An 18,481-nucleotide genomic window follows, 5' to 3' on the forward strand; every position below is an offset into this window, starting at 1 on the left:
TGTCCAGTTCTGCATTCAGAAGAGTCTGCTTGAGATCTCTCTGCCCCTCCCCACATTTGGACGTGCACATGCTCTCTCAAATAAATAAATAAATAAATAAATAAATAAATAAATCTTAAAAAAGAAGAAAAAAAGCTTTCAAGCCCAACATCCTCATCATCATAACCTTAACTACTAAGCCCGTTGGAACCAAGGAATGTCCCCATACAGTGATCAGTTAGTCCATGTTGCCACCTCCCCACAGAGAGCCTGAGAGTTTCTTACCTGTATGTCTGGTTGCTCCCAGGTTTCCCAGCAGGGACATTTTCACTGAGTGCAGGAGAGGTAGGGGAGGAATGACCAGAGCCCACAGATCCTGGTCGGAAGGATGTGCTCTTTTTGGCTACCTGCTTCCGAGATTGGGCAAGCTGACTTTCCAAGCTGCTAAGAGATTAGACATTCATACAGTAAAAGATACAGAAAATGTAGTATGAAAGAAACTAGCAAATAAGAAAGAATATCACTCACTCATTGTCACCTGCCTGTGGGGACAGAGGGGGTACAGGTGGGGCAGGTGGGATGGGGGGGGCAGGAGGAGCTGTAGGCTGTGGGGGCTCCACTGGCTTGAACTGGGTCCCAGTACTGGCCAGATCTTGGGTGTATTGGACCACAGGACCTTTGCTCCTGACAGCACCTATAGTTAAAAGGAAATTGACCACTGAAGATGATGAGCTGTGCCACGTATATTCAGGCACATTTGATCCTCAATTTACACAATGTAAAAAAGCAGCAATGGAAACATTCTGAGTAAGTGTTAAGACTGTCAGTTCTCATTATTTACACCAATGAGTGAAAATACTGGCATAGACTGGCTTTGACTCAGTAAGACTTTATTTTCCTGCCTCAAGCACAGCTTATATGAGTAATTATGTTATACTTTGGTGAAATATTTTATTTATTTTTTGGTGAAAAATTTAAAAAATGCATTCTTTGATCAACTAATGTTATCAGGAAAAATCAACCAGAAAGTATGCCAGGGACATATGAAAACAAAAGCAGTTTGGGTCTTAAAATAATTGACCATGAATAACATAGAAAGCAGATAATCCTCATGTGGATAACAGAGGTAACTACTACATCTGTCCCCCTAACCTAAGCTAGTGGTTTCAGATTTGTATGGAATCATTTAGAGTGAATCAGAGCCACGCATGTGAAGGTAGCACCACAAATCATCACCACTACTGAAAACAACTCAGTGCACACGTCCTATTTCTAATGAGTCACTAGTATCATCCTGGTAAACAAAGGATAGCTATTACATATACATACTGTACATTGTATATACTCTCCTTTGCTATTCATTTCTTTCCTTCCCTTTGGTGTCCTTTAGGACATACCCATATTTGGACGTGTCCTGAGCTGTCCCCCATGCTTCTTCTCCAATGCAGAGGCTGAAGATGTCTTCATGCTGAACATGGGCTCCAGCCGTGTAGAGCCTCGATAGATCCATTCACATCTTTTGTCATCCTAGGGGATTGGGAGGGAGGAAGGATGGAGGTAAATGAATTAAAGGCTAGAATCTATCCTGCCATCTGTGGAGAACATGCTTCCATATGTCTCCTTGAATGAAATCTCCCTGAATCCCAAATTCCCTAGCTATTCAATAAATTTATTAGGCTTCATGACAGCCATCAGGAATATGAAAAAGAAAAACAGGGTTGCCTGGGTGGCTCAGCGGTTGTGCATCTGCCTTCAGCTCGGGATGTGATCTCGGGGTCCAGGATCAAGTCCCTCATTGGGCTCCTTGTGGGTAGCCTGCTTCTCCCTCTGCCTGTGTCTCTGCTTCTCTCTCTCTGTCTCTCATGAATGAATAAAATCTTTAGGGATCCCTGGGTGGCGCAGCGGTTTGGCGCCTGCCTTTGGCCCAGGGCGCGATCCTGGCGACCTGGGATCGAATCCCACATCTGGCTCCCGGTGCATGGAGCCTGCTTCTCCCTCTGCCTGTGTCTCTGCCTCTCTCTCTCTCTCTCTCTCTCTCTCTGTGACTATCATAAATAAAAAAAAAAAAAAAAAAAAAAATCTTAAAAAAAAAAGAAAAAAAAAGAAAAAAGAATACTCTAATTCTCTGATGCCTCCTTTCTGTCTCACTATGCTACCAAAACCCTGACCCTGGACAAATGGAACTGCCTTCTCTGTGCCTACGCAACGTAAATATTCTTAGAGAAAAACAAACCAACATGCAAATTAGCATCATAATTAAATTCAGGGACTTTCTTTCCTTTTTCAATAAAGATTTTATTTATTTGAGAGAGAGAGAGTGTGAGCACGCATGAGCACAAAGTTTGGGCATGGGGGAGAGGGGTTGGGGCAGAGGGAGAAGCAGCAGCTGAGCAGGGAGCCAGGTATGGGGCTCCATCCTGGGATTCTGAGATCATGACCTGAGCTGAAGGCAGATGCTTAACTGACTGAGCCACCCAGGCGCTCCAGGGAATTAATTTTCTTTCTTTCTTTTTTTTTTTTTTTAAGATTATTTATTTATTCATGAGAGAGACAGAGAGAGAGAGAGAGTGTGTGTGTGTGTGTGTCAGAAACACAGGCAGAAGGAGAAGCAGGCTCCATGCAGAAAGCCCAATGTGGGACTCAATCCCAGGTTTCCAGGATCAGGCCCTGGACTGAAGGCAGCATTAAACCACTGAGCCACCCAGGCTGCCCAGGGAATTAATTTTCAATAACTATCACAGAGAAATAAAAGGACAAAGTAAAATCTGACCCAGAACAGTCAAAATATATAGGATAAGAATGAGGAAAATTATGGAGGACTACAAAATCATCCTTATTACTGCCTCTTACATTCCCCTATCCCACCCTGACCCTTGCCTCTAAAACTCTGGGGAAGAAGAGTACCAGGAAGAGGATCCTGACTAGGCTGCCGTCCACCTCCTCGACCCGGGACTTCCACCATGTGCCTTCCCACTCAGTCTTGATAAGCTGGCCACTCTTTAGCAGTACCATGGGGCGGTTGGGGTAAGCTGTGATATACTCCTCTATGAAGTCCCGGCAGGAGATGTCTTCTATGTCCTCCCAAGTCTTTTTCACTGTCAGAAGGAAGAAGGAAGGCTGAGAGAGGGCAAGTAGAGCAGGTCTTTTTTTTTTTTTTTTTTTAAGATTTTATTTATTTATTCATGAGAATACACAGAGAGGAGAGAGAGAAGCAGGCTCCCTACAGGGAGCCTGATGTGGGACTCGATTCTGGGTCTCCAGGATCACACCCTGAGCTGCAGGCAGCACTAAACCGCTGAGCCACCGGGGCTGCCTAGTAGAGCAGGTCTTTGTCTTTTTTTTTCTTTTTCTCTTTCCTTTCTTTTCTTTTCCTTTTTTTAAAAGATTTTATTTATTTATTCATTAGAGAGAGAGAGGCAGAGAGAGAAGCAGGCTCCATGCAGGGAGCCTGACATGGGACTCAATCCCAGGTCTCCAGGATCATTCCCTGGGCTGAAGGCGGCGCTAAACTGTTGAGCCACCTGGGCTGCCCTCCTTCTTTTCTTTCTTTTCTTTTCTTTTCTTTTCTTTTCTTTCTTCTCTTCTCTTTTCATTTCTTTCTTTCTTTCCCTTTCTTTTCTTTTCTTTTCTTTTCTTTTTTTCTTCTCTCTCTCTGTCTCTCTGTCTCTCTCTCTTTCCTTAAGTAATCTCTATGCCCAATGTGAGGCCTGAACTCACGACCCTGAGATCAAGAGTTACATGCTCAAAAAAAAAAAAAAAAAGAAAAGAAAAGAAAAGAAAAGAAAAGAAAAAAAAGAGTTGCATGCTCTATCAACTTTGCCAGCCAGTCACCGCTGGGCATGTCTTAATAGGAAAAAATAAATGGTTGGCAAGGAGACATTGGGCATTTTTTAAGTTGGGAGGGAGAGAAAAAATAAATGAAGAAAACATAACCTCAAGGGAAGCAAAACCAAGACTTCCTAAAAGTACTGAACCTATTGTGTAAATGCACACATGGATCAAGTAAGTACTAACTAAGCAATAAGCAAATATAAGTGAGTCACTAATTTCATTAAAATGCATATTTTGTTTAGGAATATTCAAGTGGAAATTCTTGCTAACTTGATAGAAGTCTAGAGATAAATAAAAAGATAAAAAAAAAAAAGAGATCAGGTGGTATCATGAAGTTGATAAAAAAAAAAAAATTGTCCTTTCTCATTCTCTATCAGGCTACTTCTAAGGGACCCTGAACACATTTACTGCCATGTTATATGGAAAGGGAGCAGTGTTAGTCAACTCTTTCATAATTAAAAACAACTGTTTTGGGGATCCCTGGGTGGTGCAGTGGATTAGCGCCTGCCTTTGGCCCAGGGCGCGATCCTGGAGACCCGAGATCGAATCCCACATCGGGCTCCCGGTGCATGGAGCCTGCTTCTCCCTCTGCCTGTGTCTCTGCCTCTCTCTCTCTCTCTCTCTGACTATAATAAATAAATAAATTAAAAAAAACAAACAAACAAACAAACCCTGTTTTGTAGGAGTAAGCCAGAGACAGAAGTATAGAAGACACTATGAAACTTCCATCTAACTCAGCTTCTGCAGAAAGCACTATGTAGACTACAGATTTATACAAATGTTAGATGAAGGATAAAACTAGGAAAAAAGTAACATCTTCTGAAGCCTAAATCACTCAATAATGAAATCAAAACACAGCTGTAATATGAGATTCCACCCAGGGTCAGTCATGATCTCCTCGTGTTCTACTCTCACTAGAAAGACCCAGAACTAGAGAAAAGCAAGTAGACCTGTATCTCCCAAAGAACACTAATCAAACTTATGCTCCTTGAGATGGAAGCACCAGGGCTTTCCAATTGATTATCTTAAGAAAAAATACAAGATAGACGAGAAAATGGATAAAACTCAGAAAGGAAGGACACTCACATGGCCGGCAAATGGGATATAGCTCAGACTGTGTGACATAGGAAGCATAGCCATCATCAAAGAAAATGAGAAACCTGTAAGTAAAGAGTAATGAAAGAAAGATCGGGGTTATGATATTTAACATGACCTACAGAAATTATCATAGCTTCCAATCTTGATCACAAATAGGACACACTCCTAGGAAAATGTTCTAGTCTACTACTTCCTTCCCATTATTATTCCTTCTAAGAGTTAGGAATTCTCTCTCAATCTAACCAATTTACTTCCACTTTTCCAAAGCTATTTAATCTTGTTCATCTATCAGACTATTTTGCTAGAAACATTTAGTCTCTTTCTTTCTATTCCCCTAACCATTAAACAATCTTGAGGACTCTCCTTAGTTTCCTCCAAGTTTCTTCTTGAGAAAAAAAAGAGAAAAAGGAGGAAGAATCACCCATCCAACTCCTTTCATAAAGAACGAGCAAGTGTTTCTAGTCACTGGGGACTAAACACAAAGGCTATTTGTGAGATCTATTTGAATACAGCAGATGATTTGCTGCTGGCCTTCACTCTTTTTACAATCCTCTGTCCAGGTACCTGAGCTTGTTTTTGACGTTTGGTGTCTCAGCTACAATGCCAGCATAGAGCCAGACCTGATTCCCATCCTTGTATTTGGCCACCACTCGACTGCCCACAAACAGCTTGTCAGCAGGAGGGTGGTAATCATAGGCAATATGGTTCCCCGACAGTAGACTCTTTCCTTTATTGTCGAATTTCACCTTGTACTTCTTTCCTGGTCCTGAGTAAAAGGAAAAGATACACAAAAAATTTTAAAACCATCAGCTTCTGTGTAAATCCTGACTGCTACATGAGAGATAAAAGGCAAAGCTATGGGAAAAAGAAATGATCGATCAGCAATGGAGACCTGTAGGTTGCCTTTCATTAGCTCTTCTAGCCTGAACATACCAACCGTCTGGATGGCAATAAGAGTGCCTTTGTGCCATGTCTTTGTTCTCTTCTTGCCCAGGATGCGCATGCTGACTATCAGGTCACCATCTTTGCTCAGTTCTCCAGACATCTGACTCAAGGTTCCTACAGAAGAAAGGAAAAAAATTCTAAAAAGATATGGCATAGATTGGGGATAGTAAATAGAAACGTAAAGAAGGTACAATATGGTAACTGGGGAAAGGGGATATTCATTGATTCTTAGTCACTTTCGCTGCTCTCCTGGGCAGAAACAAAAAAACAGAGCTGACTTAGCTATTTATGCTAACAGGAAAAACCTGCATAATTGAAATTCACATGTAATTTAAGAACACTCACTTTAACCAAGTGTTCTCAACTCCTTATTAACAATATTAATTATACTCATTAAATGCTAAGTAGCACTTATAAAACATTTTCCAGTAGAGGATTTATTAACAGCTTGATTTGACAAAGCTTCCCTCAGACCTCTGTGTAAGAGTTTGAGTTGCTCTCTTCTAATCTCCATCTATTTTTTTTTTTAATTTTTTAAATTTTTTATTTATTTATGATAGGCACACAGTGAAAGAAAGAGAGAGAGAGAGAGGCAGAGACATAGGCAGAGGGAGAAGCAGGCTCCATGCACCGGGAGCCCGACGTGGGATTCGATCCCGGGTCTCCAGGATCGCGCCCTGGGCCAAAGGCAGGCGCTAAACCGCTGTGCCACCCAGGGATCCCCCTAATCTCCATCTAGAAGTAATCATGAGCACGAAGCTAAAAATGTATTTTATTTATTTAAGATTTTATTTATTTATTCATGAGAGACACACACAGAGAGAGGCAGAGACATAGGCAGAGGGAGAAGCAGGCTCCATGCAGGAAGCCTGACGGGGACTTGATCCCGGGACTCCTGGATCATGCCCTGAAACGAAGGCAGACGCTTAACCGCTGAGCCACCCTCGCGTCCCTAAAAATGTATGTATGTATGTATGTATCTATTTTTTTTATTTTTTTTATTTTTTTTTATTTTTATTTTTTTTTTTTTAAAGATTTTATTTATTTATTCATGATAGTCACAGAGAGAGAGAGAGAGGCTCAGAGACACAGGCAGAGGGAGAAGCAGGCTCCGTGCACCGGGAGCCCGACGTGGGATTCGATCCCGGGTCTCCAGGATCGCGCCCTGGGCCAAAGGCAGGCGCCAAACCGCTGCGCCACCCAGGGATCCCTGTATCTATTTTTTTTAAAGATTTATTTATTCATTCAGAGAGCGAAGAGAGAGGCAGAGACACAGGCAGAGGGAGAAGCAGGCTCCATACAGGAAGCCCGACGTGGGACTCAATCCTGGGTCACCAGGATCACACCCCAGGCTGCAGGCAGTGCTAAACCGCTGCGCCACCAGGGCTGCCCCCTAAAAATGTATTTAAAGCCACTACAGGGATCCCTGGGTGGCGCAGCGGTTTGGCGCCTGCCTTTGGCCCAGGGCGTGATCCTGGAGACCTGGGATCGAATCCCATGTCGGGCTCCCGGGGCATGGAGCCTGCTTCTCCCTCTGCCTATGTCTCTGCCTCTCTTTCTCTTTGTATGACTATCATAAATAAATAAAAATTAAAAAAAAATAATAAAGCCACTACACATTTGAAAATCAGCAGACAAAAGACTTAAGCAGACAAGGAAAACCTGTATTTAAAGGACCCAACGGAGGTGGATGAGGATTCTGAGACGCTAAAACAAAGCCAGTTACCCATGAAATCTCTGTAGGAATTCACTCCCCCATTCCCACCACCTATACCGAGCGAGGTACCTCCTGACCCTAACCTTTATGTAGATCCTGGGAACTGCTCTTCTTGTTGACAGCATCCATGAACTTCTGGACATCCTGAGCTGACTTTCTTAAGGCAGCCATAGCTTCACGGAGCTGTAAGGAAGGTGATGAGGGAAACAAGTTTTTAAATACCATGTTAGGTGATCACCTGGGTGGCTCAGCGGTTTGGTGCCTGTCTTCGGCCCAGGGCGTGATCCTGGAGTCCCAGGTTCGAGTCCCACATCGGGCTCCCTGCATGGAGCCTGCTTCTCCCTCTGCCTGTGTCTCTCTCTCTCTCTGTCTCTCATGAATGGATACATAAAATGTTAAAAAAATTTTTTTTTAATAAAATAAAATAGCACGTTAGACTTGAGAATAAGAACTTGTCTTTCAAAAAACAAAATAGAATGGGTTATGGTTGAGAAGTTATGGTTATTTTATCAGGCAAAACTGCCCTTCCTTATTTTTTTTAAGATTTTATTTATTCATTTATGAGAGACACAGAAAGGCAGAGGCAGAGGCAGAGGGAGAAGCAGGCTTCCTGTGGGGAGAGCCCGATGTGGTACTTGATCCTGGGACTCCAAGATCACGCCCCAAGCCCAAGGCGGATGCTCAACCACTGAGCCACTCAGGTGTCCCAGAAAACTGCCCTTCCTTAGAAATCTGGTTCAGAAATCAGCTTTAGGGAAATTCTCTTGATTAACCTCACCTAGCTGGTCACTGCCAAATTCTACATTCATACATCACTCAGGGCATGCATCTATGTAACCTCTGCTGCATCCTTAGAACAGCTGTAAGAGGACTAGAGCCCACAGGGCTGATTATAGAGTGCGTGATTATGTTGATGTCTGAACTGACAGAACGGTCAGGCCAGAAGTTTCTCCCATCTTCTTATTCTTACCTGTCATCTTTACCTTCCCCGTCCCAACTCACCTTCTGGTCTTTGGGAGTTCTGCTCCCAGCATCACCTATGGATGAGAAAAGCTCTAAATGAGTATAAGAAACTTACACGTAAGAATTTCCAAGAAATCAATAATTAAGCTACTTTTTTTTCATTAAGGCATTTTATTTGCATGTATTATAACTACATGCAAACGTTATAGCTACTGAAAACGTTATCACAGAACTATTACTAATTACAACTGAAAACCATATATAGCTATATATACAAAAGTACTAAATGGTCCAGAAAGACAGGTGACAACAAATAGGTGACAGTGCTTACCTGAGGATAAAGTACTGTGACAGGTGGTGGTCTACAGAATTTTTACACTTTTCTGAAGATTTTATTTATTTGACAGAGAGCACACACAAGCAGGGGGAGTGGGAGAGGGAGAATCAGGCTCCCCTCTGAGCAGGGTGCCTGATGCAGGACTCAATCCCAGGACTCTGGGATCATGACCTGAGCAAAAGGCAGACATTTCACTGACTGAGCCACCCAGGTGCACTGTATATTTACATTTTTAAAAATATATATTTGAGAGAGAGCGAGTAAGAGAGTGAGTGCACAGGTAAGGGGAGCAGCAGACTCCCAGCTGAGCAAGTAGCCAGATGTGGGGCTCGATCCTAGGACCCTGGGATCATAACTCAACTGGAATGTAGACACTTAACTGGCTGACCCACCCACCCACATGCTGCTTCAAATTTTTATAACAATTTGCTTATGAATTATTTGAATGATTATTTATTTACTTGAGAGACAGAAGCAGACTCCCCACTGAGGAGGGAGCCTGATGCAGGACTTGATCCTAGAATTCTGGGATCATGACTTAAGCCAAAGGCAGACACTCAACTGACTGTGAGCCACTCAGGTGCCCTATTAGAATGATTTGAAAAATCAGATGTAGTCAATGAATGAAGCAAAAATGTTTACTCTTGAGTAGTGCTATCTAGTAGAACTTCCTGCTGTGACAGATTTGTTCTATATCTGCACTATTCAACCTGTTAATATCTGGCTACTAAGCACATGAAATGTGGCTAGTCCAACCAAGGAAATGAGTTTTAAATTTCATCTAAAATGCTTTTTAAAATTCAGGGGTGCCTGGGTGGCAGAGTTGGTTGGGTGTCCGACTCTTGGTTTTGGCTCATATCATGATCTCAGGGTTGTGAGATCAAGCCTCATGTTGGGTTTTGCACTTAGCATGGAATATGCTTGGGATTCTCTCTCCCTCTGCCCCTCCTGCTTGCACTAATTCTCTAAAATAAATGGATACATCTTAAAAAAATTTTTTTCAATTCAGAAATAATTCACATAGCATAAAATTTATCCTTTTAGAAATGTTTAATTCAGTGGTTTGTAGTATATTAACAAAATTGTACAATTATTGCTAATACCCAATTCCAAAAAATTTACATGACCCCAAAAAGGACCCTCTTATATATTTTTTTATTTTGTTAAATTTTTATTTATTTATGATAGTCACACAGAGAGACAGAGAGAGAGAGAGAGGCAGAGACACAGGCAGAGGGAGAAGCAGAAGAAGAAGCAGGCTCCATGCAGGGAGCCCAACACGGGACTCGATCCAGGACTCCAGGATCACGACCTGAGCTGAAGGCAGCGCTAAACTGCTGAGCCACCCAGGCTGCTCAGCAAGTCTGTTTTTATTACCAGGGTTTGTTCCCTGAGCATAGGTCTCACTTTTCCTGTTTCATCATTTTTTGTTGAAAGCTGGACATTTTAGGTAATACAGCAAGTCTGAATTTTAGAGTTGCTGTTTTCTTTTTCTTTTTTGATGGAGGACAGGCAGAGGGAGAGAGAATCTTAAGCTCCACTCCCAACATGGAGCCTGATGCAGGGCTCAAACAACCATGACCTGAACCAAACTCTAAACTTTATTTTTTTTATTTTTTATTTTTATTTATTTATGATAGTCACAGAGAGAGAGAGAGAGAGAGAGGAAGAGACATAGGCAGAGGGAGAAGCAGGCTCCATGCACCGGGAGCCTGACGTGGGATTCGATCTTGGGTCTCCAGGATCGCGCCCTGGGCCAAAGGCAGGCGCCAAACCGCTGCGCCACCCAGGGAACCCGAAATGAGTCCCTTCTTACTGATATATATGGTCTACTTGTCAAAGTATTTCCATATATAAAAAAAAAAAAAAAAAAAAAAGTATTTCCATATATTTGTGGGTTTATTTTGGGACTTTCTATTCTGTTTCATTGATCTGTCGTTTTTTCTTATGTCAATTCTATATTGTGTGTAACTGCGCTTTGTAAGTTTCCATATCTGTTAACTCTAGCATCTCACTTTATTTTCTTCTTTGTGGACATCCTGGTTCTTTTTACTTGTCATATTTACATATATATATATATATGTATGTGTATATGTATATTTGAGAATCAACTTGTCATGTTCCCCTCTCCCGCCCCCCCCCAAAAAAACTATTGACAATATTAAAAAAAGATCAATTTAGGGATAGCTATTTCATACTGTTAAATTCTTCTACACAAAAATAAAATTTCAGTACCTAACATTTTTCAGTAAAGTTGATGGTTGCACAATGTTATCAATGTACTTAATGCTTCTGAATTGTACACTTAATAATGGTTAAGGTGGTATATTTTGTGTTATGTGTGTCTTACCACAATAAAAAAAATTGGGGAAAAAATCAGATTTATAGCTGCTGAGAGGGAATACTTTTCCTAGATATTTGATAAAAAGCAACGTAAAACCACATGTTGATTATATGTAAAAGGATGGAGAAGGGAAAGAGTACATATGTACATTTACAAGGTATCCTTGGCTGCAAAAGAAATGGATAATACTGGTTTCTTCTGAGGAGAGTAACTAGAAGGAGTCTGAGGGAAATCTGTGTTTTACTATGTGTCCTTTTATAAGAGGGTCTTTGGGATCCCTGGGTGGCGCAGTGGTTTGGCGCCTGCCTTTGGCCCAAGGCACGATCCTGGAGACCCGGGATCGAATCCCACGTCAGGCTCCTGGTGCATGGAGCCTGCTTCTCCCTCTGCCTGTGTCTCTGCCTCTCTCTCTCTCTCTCTCTCTCTCTCGAATACATAAATAAAATAAAATCTTTAAAAAAAAAAAAAGAAACAGACTTGCTGCATGGACTTAGGTTTCCAAGTATAAATATGCTCTAAGAGCTAAAATAAATTACGTTCAAATACTTAAAATGCTATATGCTAATATGCTAATACTCAGTAAACAAAAGAGTTGACGATAAAAAGAAGCAAATGGAAATTCCGGAATTCAAATTACAAAAACTAAAAAAGCAAGTTTAAAATAAGAGAGGAGAATAAGTAAACTAGAATGTAGATACTTGTACAGAGAAATTGTCCTGTCCAAAGCACAAAGAGAAGACTAAAGAAAAATGAACAGAGCTTCAAAGATTTATGGGACAATGAGAGGTGTTCTACCATATACGTAATGGGGATCTCAGAAGGCAAGGCAAAAAAGAAGGGGCCAGATAAAATATGAAGAAATAAGGACTAGGGCACCTGGATGGCTCAGTTGGTAGAACATGCAACTTGATCTTGGGGTCTTAAGTTTGACTTGATGTTGGGTGTAGGGATTACTTAAAATCTTAAAAAAAAATACATTGAAAAAATATAGTTTAAAAAATGAAATACTGAAACACTTCTAAATTTGATGAAAAACTGGAATCTACAGGTCCAAATTCAATTAATTTCAACTAGGGAAATATAGAGAGAATTCAAGTCCCATGTCTGGCTTCCCGTATGGGGCCCGTTTCTCCCTCTGCCTTTGTCTCTGCCTCTCTCTCTGTGTGAGTGTCTCTATGAATAAATAAACAAAATCTTTAAAAAAAGGGGGGGGGGGCAGCCTGGGTGGCTCAGCTGTTTAGCGCCACCTCCAGCCCAGGGCGTGATTCTGGAGACCGGGGATTGAGTCCAACATTGGGCTCCCTGCATGGAGCCTGCTTCTCCCTCTGCCTGTGCCTCTGCCTCTCTCTCTGTCTGTATCTCTCACGAATAAATAAATAAATCTTTAAAAAAAATTTTTTTAAATTAGCAAATCTAATACAGAAACATATAAAACGGATTACACACTAAGACAAAGTGGCAAGGGTGGGGTTGGGGGTTATTCTAGGAATGCAAAGCTGGTTTAGTATCTGAAAAATCATTATTGGAATACTCCTTATTAATAAGAAAAAGGACAAAACCTATATGATTATCTACAGCTGATACAGAAAAAGTAACTGACAAAATCTAAAATCCAATCAAGCCATGATTGGCTCTCAGCAAACAAGGAGTAGAAGCAACTTCCTTCAACCCAACAAAGACTATCTACAAAAACCCTACAGCTCACATTACAATTAATGTTTAAAGCTCAGGAGCAAGGAAAAGATGTCTGGGGACACCTGGGTGGCTCAGTGGTAGAGCATATCTGCCTTTGGCTCAGGGTGTGATCCTGGGGTTCTAGGATCGAGTTCCGCATTGAGCTCCCTTTGAAGAGCCTTGCTTTTCTCCCTGTCTATGCCTCTTGCCTCTTTTTGTGTATCTCATGAAGAAAGAAACAAATCTTAAAAAAAGAAAAAGTATCTGCTCTCAAAACTTATTCAACATCGTATGAAGATTCTAGAGAACAATAAGGCAAGAAAAAGAAAGAAAAGACATCTAGATTAGAAAGGAAGAAGTAAAATTGATTTTATTTGGCATTAAGTAATATTAGAAAATCCCAAGGGATCCACAAAAAAAATTCTAGAATAAGTGAGCTTAATAAGGTCACAGGCTATAAGATTAATACACAAAAATCAACTAAATTTTCATATCCTAGCAAGAAACAATCCTAAAATGAAATTAAATAAATAATTTCATTCACATTAGCATTAAAAATAAAACACTTATGAGATGTACCATATTCATGCATTAGGAAACTGAGTGTTTGTTTAAAAGATAATGCTCCCTAAATTCACCTTTACAGTCAATATAGTTCCTATTAAAAATCCTAGCAGGTTTAAAAAAAAATTTTTCTTTTTTAAGATTTTATTTATCCATTCATGAGAGACACAGAGAGAGAGAGAGAGAGAGAGAGAGAGAGGCAGAAACACAGGTAGAGGGAGAAGCAGGCTCCATGCAGGGAGCCCGCCGTGGGACTCGATCCTGGGTCTCCAGGATCAGGCCCTGGGCTGAAGGCAGCACTAAACTGCTGAGCCACCCGGGCTGCCCCTAAAAAATGTTTTTGATAGAAATTGACAAGCTGATCCAAAAATTTTTTTTTTAATATTTTTTTTAAATTTTTATTTATTTATGATAGTCACAGAGAGAGAAAGAGAGGCAGAGACACAGGCAGAGAGAAGCAGGCTCCATGCACCGGGAGCCCGACGTGGGAATCGATCCTGGGTCTCCAGGATCGCGCCCTAGGCCAAAGGCAGGCGCCAAACCGCTGCGCCACCCAGGGATCCCCCAAAAATTTATTTTGAAGTTATATGAAATGCAAATAAATCTGGAACACTTTCATGAAGTGATTTTTAAAACATACCAGAAGTTCACAGTAATAAAAGCAGTTTGGTGCTGGTATAAAGACAGATATTAAGATCAATGTGACAAAATAGCATCTGCAAATAAACCCTCATATACGTGGCCAGTTGATTTTTGACCAGGGTACTAAAGGGATAGTCTTCAACAAATGGTGGGAGAAAAACTGGATAGCTATCAGCAAAATAAACAAACCACCTTCAACCCTCACCTTGAGAAGTTTTACTCTTAAAAGACATTATTAGGAAAATTAAAAGACCACATCTGAGAAAAAGTGTATATAAAATATATCTGATACAGGATGCCTGGGTGGCTCAGCAACTGAGTGTCTGCTTTGGCTTGGGGTGTGATCCTGGATCTCCCTCTGCCTATGTCTCTGCTTCTCTCTCTCTCTCTCTATCTCTCATGCATAAATAAATTAAATCTTAAAATAAACAAAATAAAACAAAATATATCTGATAAATGAATTATACCTAAAGCCTAAGTTCTCCAAATCAACAATAAAAAGACAACTCAATTTCAAAAAAAAAAAAAAAAGACTACAGATTTGAATGATGCTTCCCCAAAGAACATACATAAATGGCAGGTAAGTATGTGAAAAGGTGCTCAATTTCCTTAGGAAAATGCAAATTACAATTTGATAGCACCATATACACACTAGAATGGCTAAAAGTCTGACAATATTAAGCATTGTCAAAGGTGTAAAGAAACTGGAATCCCATACTTTGCTAGTGGGAATGTAAAATGATATAGCTAGCCCCCTTTGAAAACACTAAGGCAGTTTCCTAAAAATTCAAACATACATCTACCCTAAGACTTAGTAATTCTATTCCTAGGTGGAATACCCAGAGACATGAAACATAACGACTATATAAAGATTATATATAAAGATTTTTTTTTTTTTAATTTTTTTTTTTTATGAATGTCACAGAGAGAGAGGCAGAGACACAGGTAGAGGGAGAAGCAGGCTCCATGTACGGGGAGCCCGATGTGGGATTCGATCCCAGGTCTCCAGGATCGCGCCCTGGGCCAAAGACATGCACCAAACCACTGCACCACCCAGGCATCCCCCTAAAGATTTATACATAAATATACATAGCAGCATTATTCCTAATAGCCTCCCTAACTGGAAACAACCAAAAATATTCATCAATTTTAAAATGGATAAAAACATGTGGTATATCTATAAAACTGAGTATTAATCAGCAAAAAAATGGGAGCAAATTATGAATACATGCAGTAACATAAATTAATCTCAAAAACATTATGCTAACCAACAGAAACCAGACACAAAGCCAACAAATTGTGATTCTACTTATATGAAATTTCTAAAAAAGGCAAAAAGGAAGCAAGCAGATCAGTGGTTACTTAGGGGTGAAAATAGAGAAGGTAGGCAAACAGGTATGAGGGTAATTCCAAGTATTCTAAAACCAGACTGTGAAGACTGCACCACTGTATTAATTTACTAAAACTCAAACTATACACTTAATGTGGGTGATTTTTATAGTATGTAAATTATACCTCAAAAATAGACAAAACTAAACAATCTATCATTTTGAAATCTATATATACATACGTGCTAATGCTCCCTACAAAGAAAAGGGAATTCAGAATTGGGAAAGGAAGGTCATGCAATCAGGAAGTAGCACACGGGGGACATCTATGAGACTAATAATGTTCTATTTCTTTTGGTAACAGACAGAACCGGGAAAGGAAGGTCATGCAATCAGGAAGTAGCACACAGGGGACATCTATGAGACTAATAATGTTCTATTTCTTTTGGTAACAGACAAGTCCAATGGTTTGGAATATGGAGTCAGTGACAATGGTCTCTCCTTTCTTTTATCTGCTTAACTTCCTGTGTTTAATTTTTTTTTTTTTTTTTTTTTTTTTTTACTTCCTGTGTTTAAATTTCAATCCTGAGACTTCCTACCTGGAGCCTTATCTCTTACCTGAATCAATACTGAGGACATCATCATCTTCATCAGGAATCTCTATTATTTCTGTAGGCCGGGAAGTTTCATCCTCAGAGCTACTGTCCCGGTATTGTAGTCCCAGTTTGGAGTAAAAGTCCTTCACCAGAGACTCACAGTTAGTCACCGCCCTAATATTGGAAAACATGTAGAAAAGGTCAAAGCCAGCAGAAATAGGTATAAAAGCCATCAGAATTTATATATATTTAAGTACAGTGACCTCAATTTAAACAGGCCATATTCCAAAGTGTCTCCATTTAGAATTCATTTTTATTTCTTTTTATTTTTTAAGTAGGCTCCCCAACCAATGCAGGGCTTGAACTCACCTCCTGAGATCCAGACCTGAGCAGAAGTCAAGAGTTGGATGCTTAAACAACTGAGCTACCTGTCCATTAGAATTAAAAAAGCTTTACCCACAGAAAAACATTTAACTAGTGGTTTCCAGACTAGATTCTCAAAAATCCACAATAAGCTCTGAATACAGTCCTTTCAATCATCTTGTCATTTATCTTGTTATTTGAAAATGTGTTCTAATTCACAACTAAGTACCTGACACAAATCTTCTGGGGATTTAGGAGTAGATACAGGGCTCACGCACCAGTTACATAAGACAGCAAAGCTTTACAATCCTCACTCCCTAGAACATTCTACTAAGAAAACATCGCTTCTCGGCCTTTTGGCTAAGATCAAGTGTAGTATCTACTAAGAAAACAAAGTAATTGTTTGGAAGCAGAGCAGAGGAGAAAGAAGATGAAGGGACTCGAGACCCGTACTCCCCTACTGTTGACCATACATTAGCTTCTGATAGATGAATATTCTCTATGTGGGTGGTTGAGAGGTCAGATTTTGGCCCTAACCTATGAGGAAGAGGAGGGTTCTATACATTTGTACCTTGTAAAGCATAAAGTGCTTGGCACAATGTCATGAACAATTATACCTCTAGAATGTCTGCCAAGGGGTAGATTTCCTATTTCCCATTTAGTCCTCACCTGGATGCATCATCAAAGAGCTGGTCCACATGGGCCACCTCAGATTCCTTCTGTATTACCCATGTTTCCAATTCTGCTAGTTGCTTCTTACGCTGCTGTACACAGTCCATCTTTTCTAGTTCTTCATCAATGAACTGCCGAAGTTCCTCCATTGAGATACCCAGCTCCTCGACCACTGCTTGTTGCAGCTCTGCAATCTCTTCAGACTCCACTGCAGCTGTAGCTGCATCCAAACCAATGCACCCAGGGAGGGAGGACATGCTGTTGCCCTTTACACAGAAAGGAAGACTAAAATTATCTTAGGAGTTATTATAACCGTTAAATTTCAATATCCTAATAAAACTCACTCCTACACTACAACTTGTTATCCAAATACAGTTAGGTTTGATTGTGTTCTCTCTCACCATTCTCCTGGATTTGATGCTAAAATTTTATAGCATTCTTTTTTTATTATTTAAAGATTTTATTTACTCACGAGAGACAGGAGAGAAAGAGAAAGACAGAGACAGAGACAGAGACAGAGGGAGATGCAGGGGCTTCAAAAGTTGCCTGAAGCGGGACTCCATCCCCAGACCTCCGGATCACGCCCTGAGCTGGGGGCAGATACTCAATCGCTGAGGCACCCAGGCGTCCCAGATTTTATAGCATTCTTATCATATCCTACAGACTACTGGGCCTAAAGATTTAAAAGTTTGAGGGTATGGAGAACATATATTATGCAACAAGGAGCTACCGAAAATAATGTTTTTAGGAAACAGAAGAGAATCAATTTGCTGAGGAAAGTATTTCTGTGACCTGTGTTCCTTAATTGACTAAAGGGATCAATCTTTGTTTGCATGCGATGCCAATTTGAACACCCGTTTCTACCTAGAAAGGAGCGGTTAGGGCAGCCCCAGTGGCGCAGCGGTTTGGTGCCGCCTGCAGCCTGGGGTGTGATCCTGGAGACCCGGGATCGAGTCCCACATGGGCTCCATGCGTGGAGCCTGCTTCTCCCTCTGTCCGTGTCTCTGCCCCTCTCTCTCGGTGTCTATGAATAAATAAAATCTTAAAAAAAAAAAAAAAAAAAAAGGAGCGGTTAGTCTATTACTAACTCGTTTCCTCTTTATATCCTTGTTCGCTTTACATTACTTTGCTTCCAAGTGGAAATTTACTTTATGAAGTCATATTAACACTTATGCACACAAAAGCAAAACGGTCTCCCAAAAGTAAAGGGAAATTAAAGCAATCTGGGAATAAAATGTAGCTACCTTAAAACTACAATTCAAACAACCCATGCATTGGTGTTAACTGCTCTTTTGAACAAACGGTTGAAGCAAAACTGATGCCAGAATGCCGTGCGACCCCAGGACCAGTTCTCATCGCCTCCATTTTCCCTTGGCCCGCAAACCGCCCCACCTCCGCGATACCCTTTTCGGGGCTGCGTCCCACCCA

The 18,481-nt window shown here is 40.7% G+C and overlaps 1 protein-coding gene and 1 pseudogene across 5 annotated transcripts in view; one reads left to right on the plus strand and one right to left on the minus strand.

Annotated features, from left to right (window-relative positions):
* SETDB1 (SET domain bifurcated histone lysine methyltransferase 1) overlaps nucleotides 1-18,481 on the minus strand; it is a 31,910-nt gene that overhangs the window by 12,998 nt on the left and 431 nt on the right. For 2 of the 5 annotated variants that reach the window (XM_077842367.1, XM_077842366.1), the window contains exons 2-12: nucleotides 17,051-17,319; nucleotides 16,041-16,192; nucleotides 8,573-8,607; nucleotides 7,654-7,753; nucleotides 5,842-5,967; nucleotides 5,473-5,674; nucleotides 4,897-4,970; nucleotides 2,884-3,074; nucleotides 1,377-1,506; nucleotides 508-673; nucleotides 265-423 (exon numbers count right to left, since the gene is read on the minus strand). In XM_077842367.1, coding sequence (XP_077698493.1) covers nucleotides 265-423; nucleotides 508-673; nucleotides 1,377-1,506; nucleotides 2,884-3,074; nucleotides 4,897-4,970; nucleotides 5,473-5,674; nucleotides 5,842-5,967; nucleotides 7,654-7,753; nucleotides 8,573-8,607; nucleotides 16,041-16,192; nucleotides 17,051-17,310 — 1,595 coding nt within the window. In that variant the 5' untranslated portion in view covers nucleotides 17,311-17,319. Of the gene's footprint in view, nucleotides 1-264; nucleotides 424-507; nucleotides 674-1,376; nucleotides 1,507-2,883; nucleotides 3,075-4,896; nucleotides 4,971-5,472; nucleotides 5,675-5,841; nucleotides 5,968-7,653; nucleotides 7,754-8,572; nucleotides 8,608-16,040; nucleotides 16,193-17,050; nucleotides 17,320-18,297; nucleotides 18,451-18,481 lie in introns of those variants that run through there. The other 3 variants (XM_077842368.1, XM_077842365.1, XM_077842364.1) reach the window with 3 other exon arrangements.
* Nucleotides 16,722-16,879, plus strand: LOC144281446 (U2 spliceosomal RNA; annotated as a pseudogene).

The sequence above is a fragment of the Canis aureus genome, chromosome 12, assembly GCF_053574225.1.
Source record: "Canis aureus isolate CA01 chromosome 12, VMU_Caureus_v.1.0, whole genome shotgun sequence".
Lineage (NCBI taxonomy): Eukaryota > Metazoa > Chordata > Mammalia > Carnivora > Canidae > Canis > Canis aureus.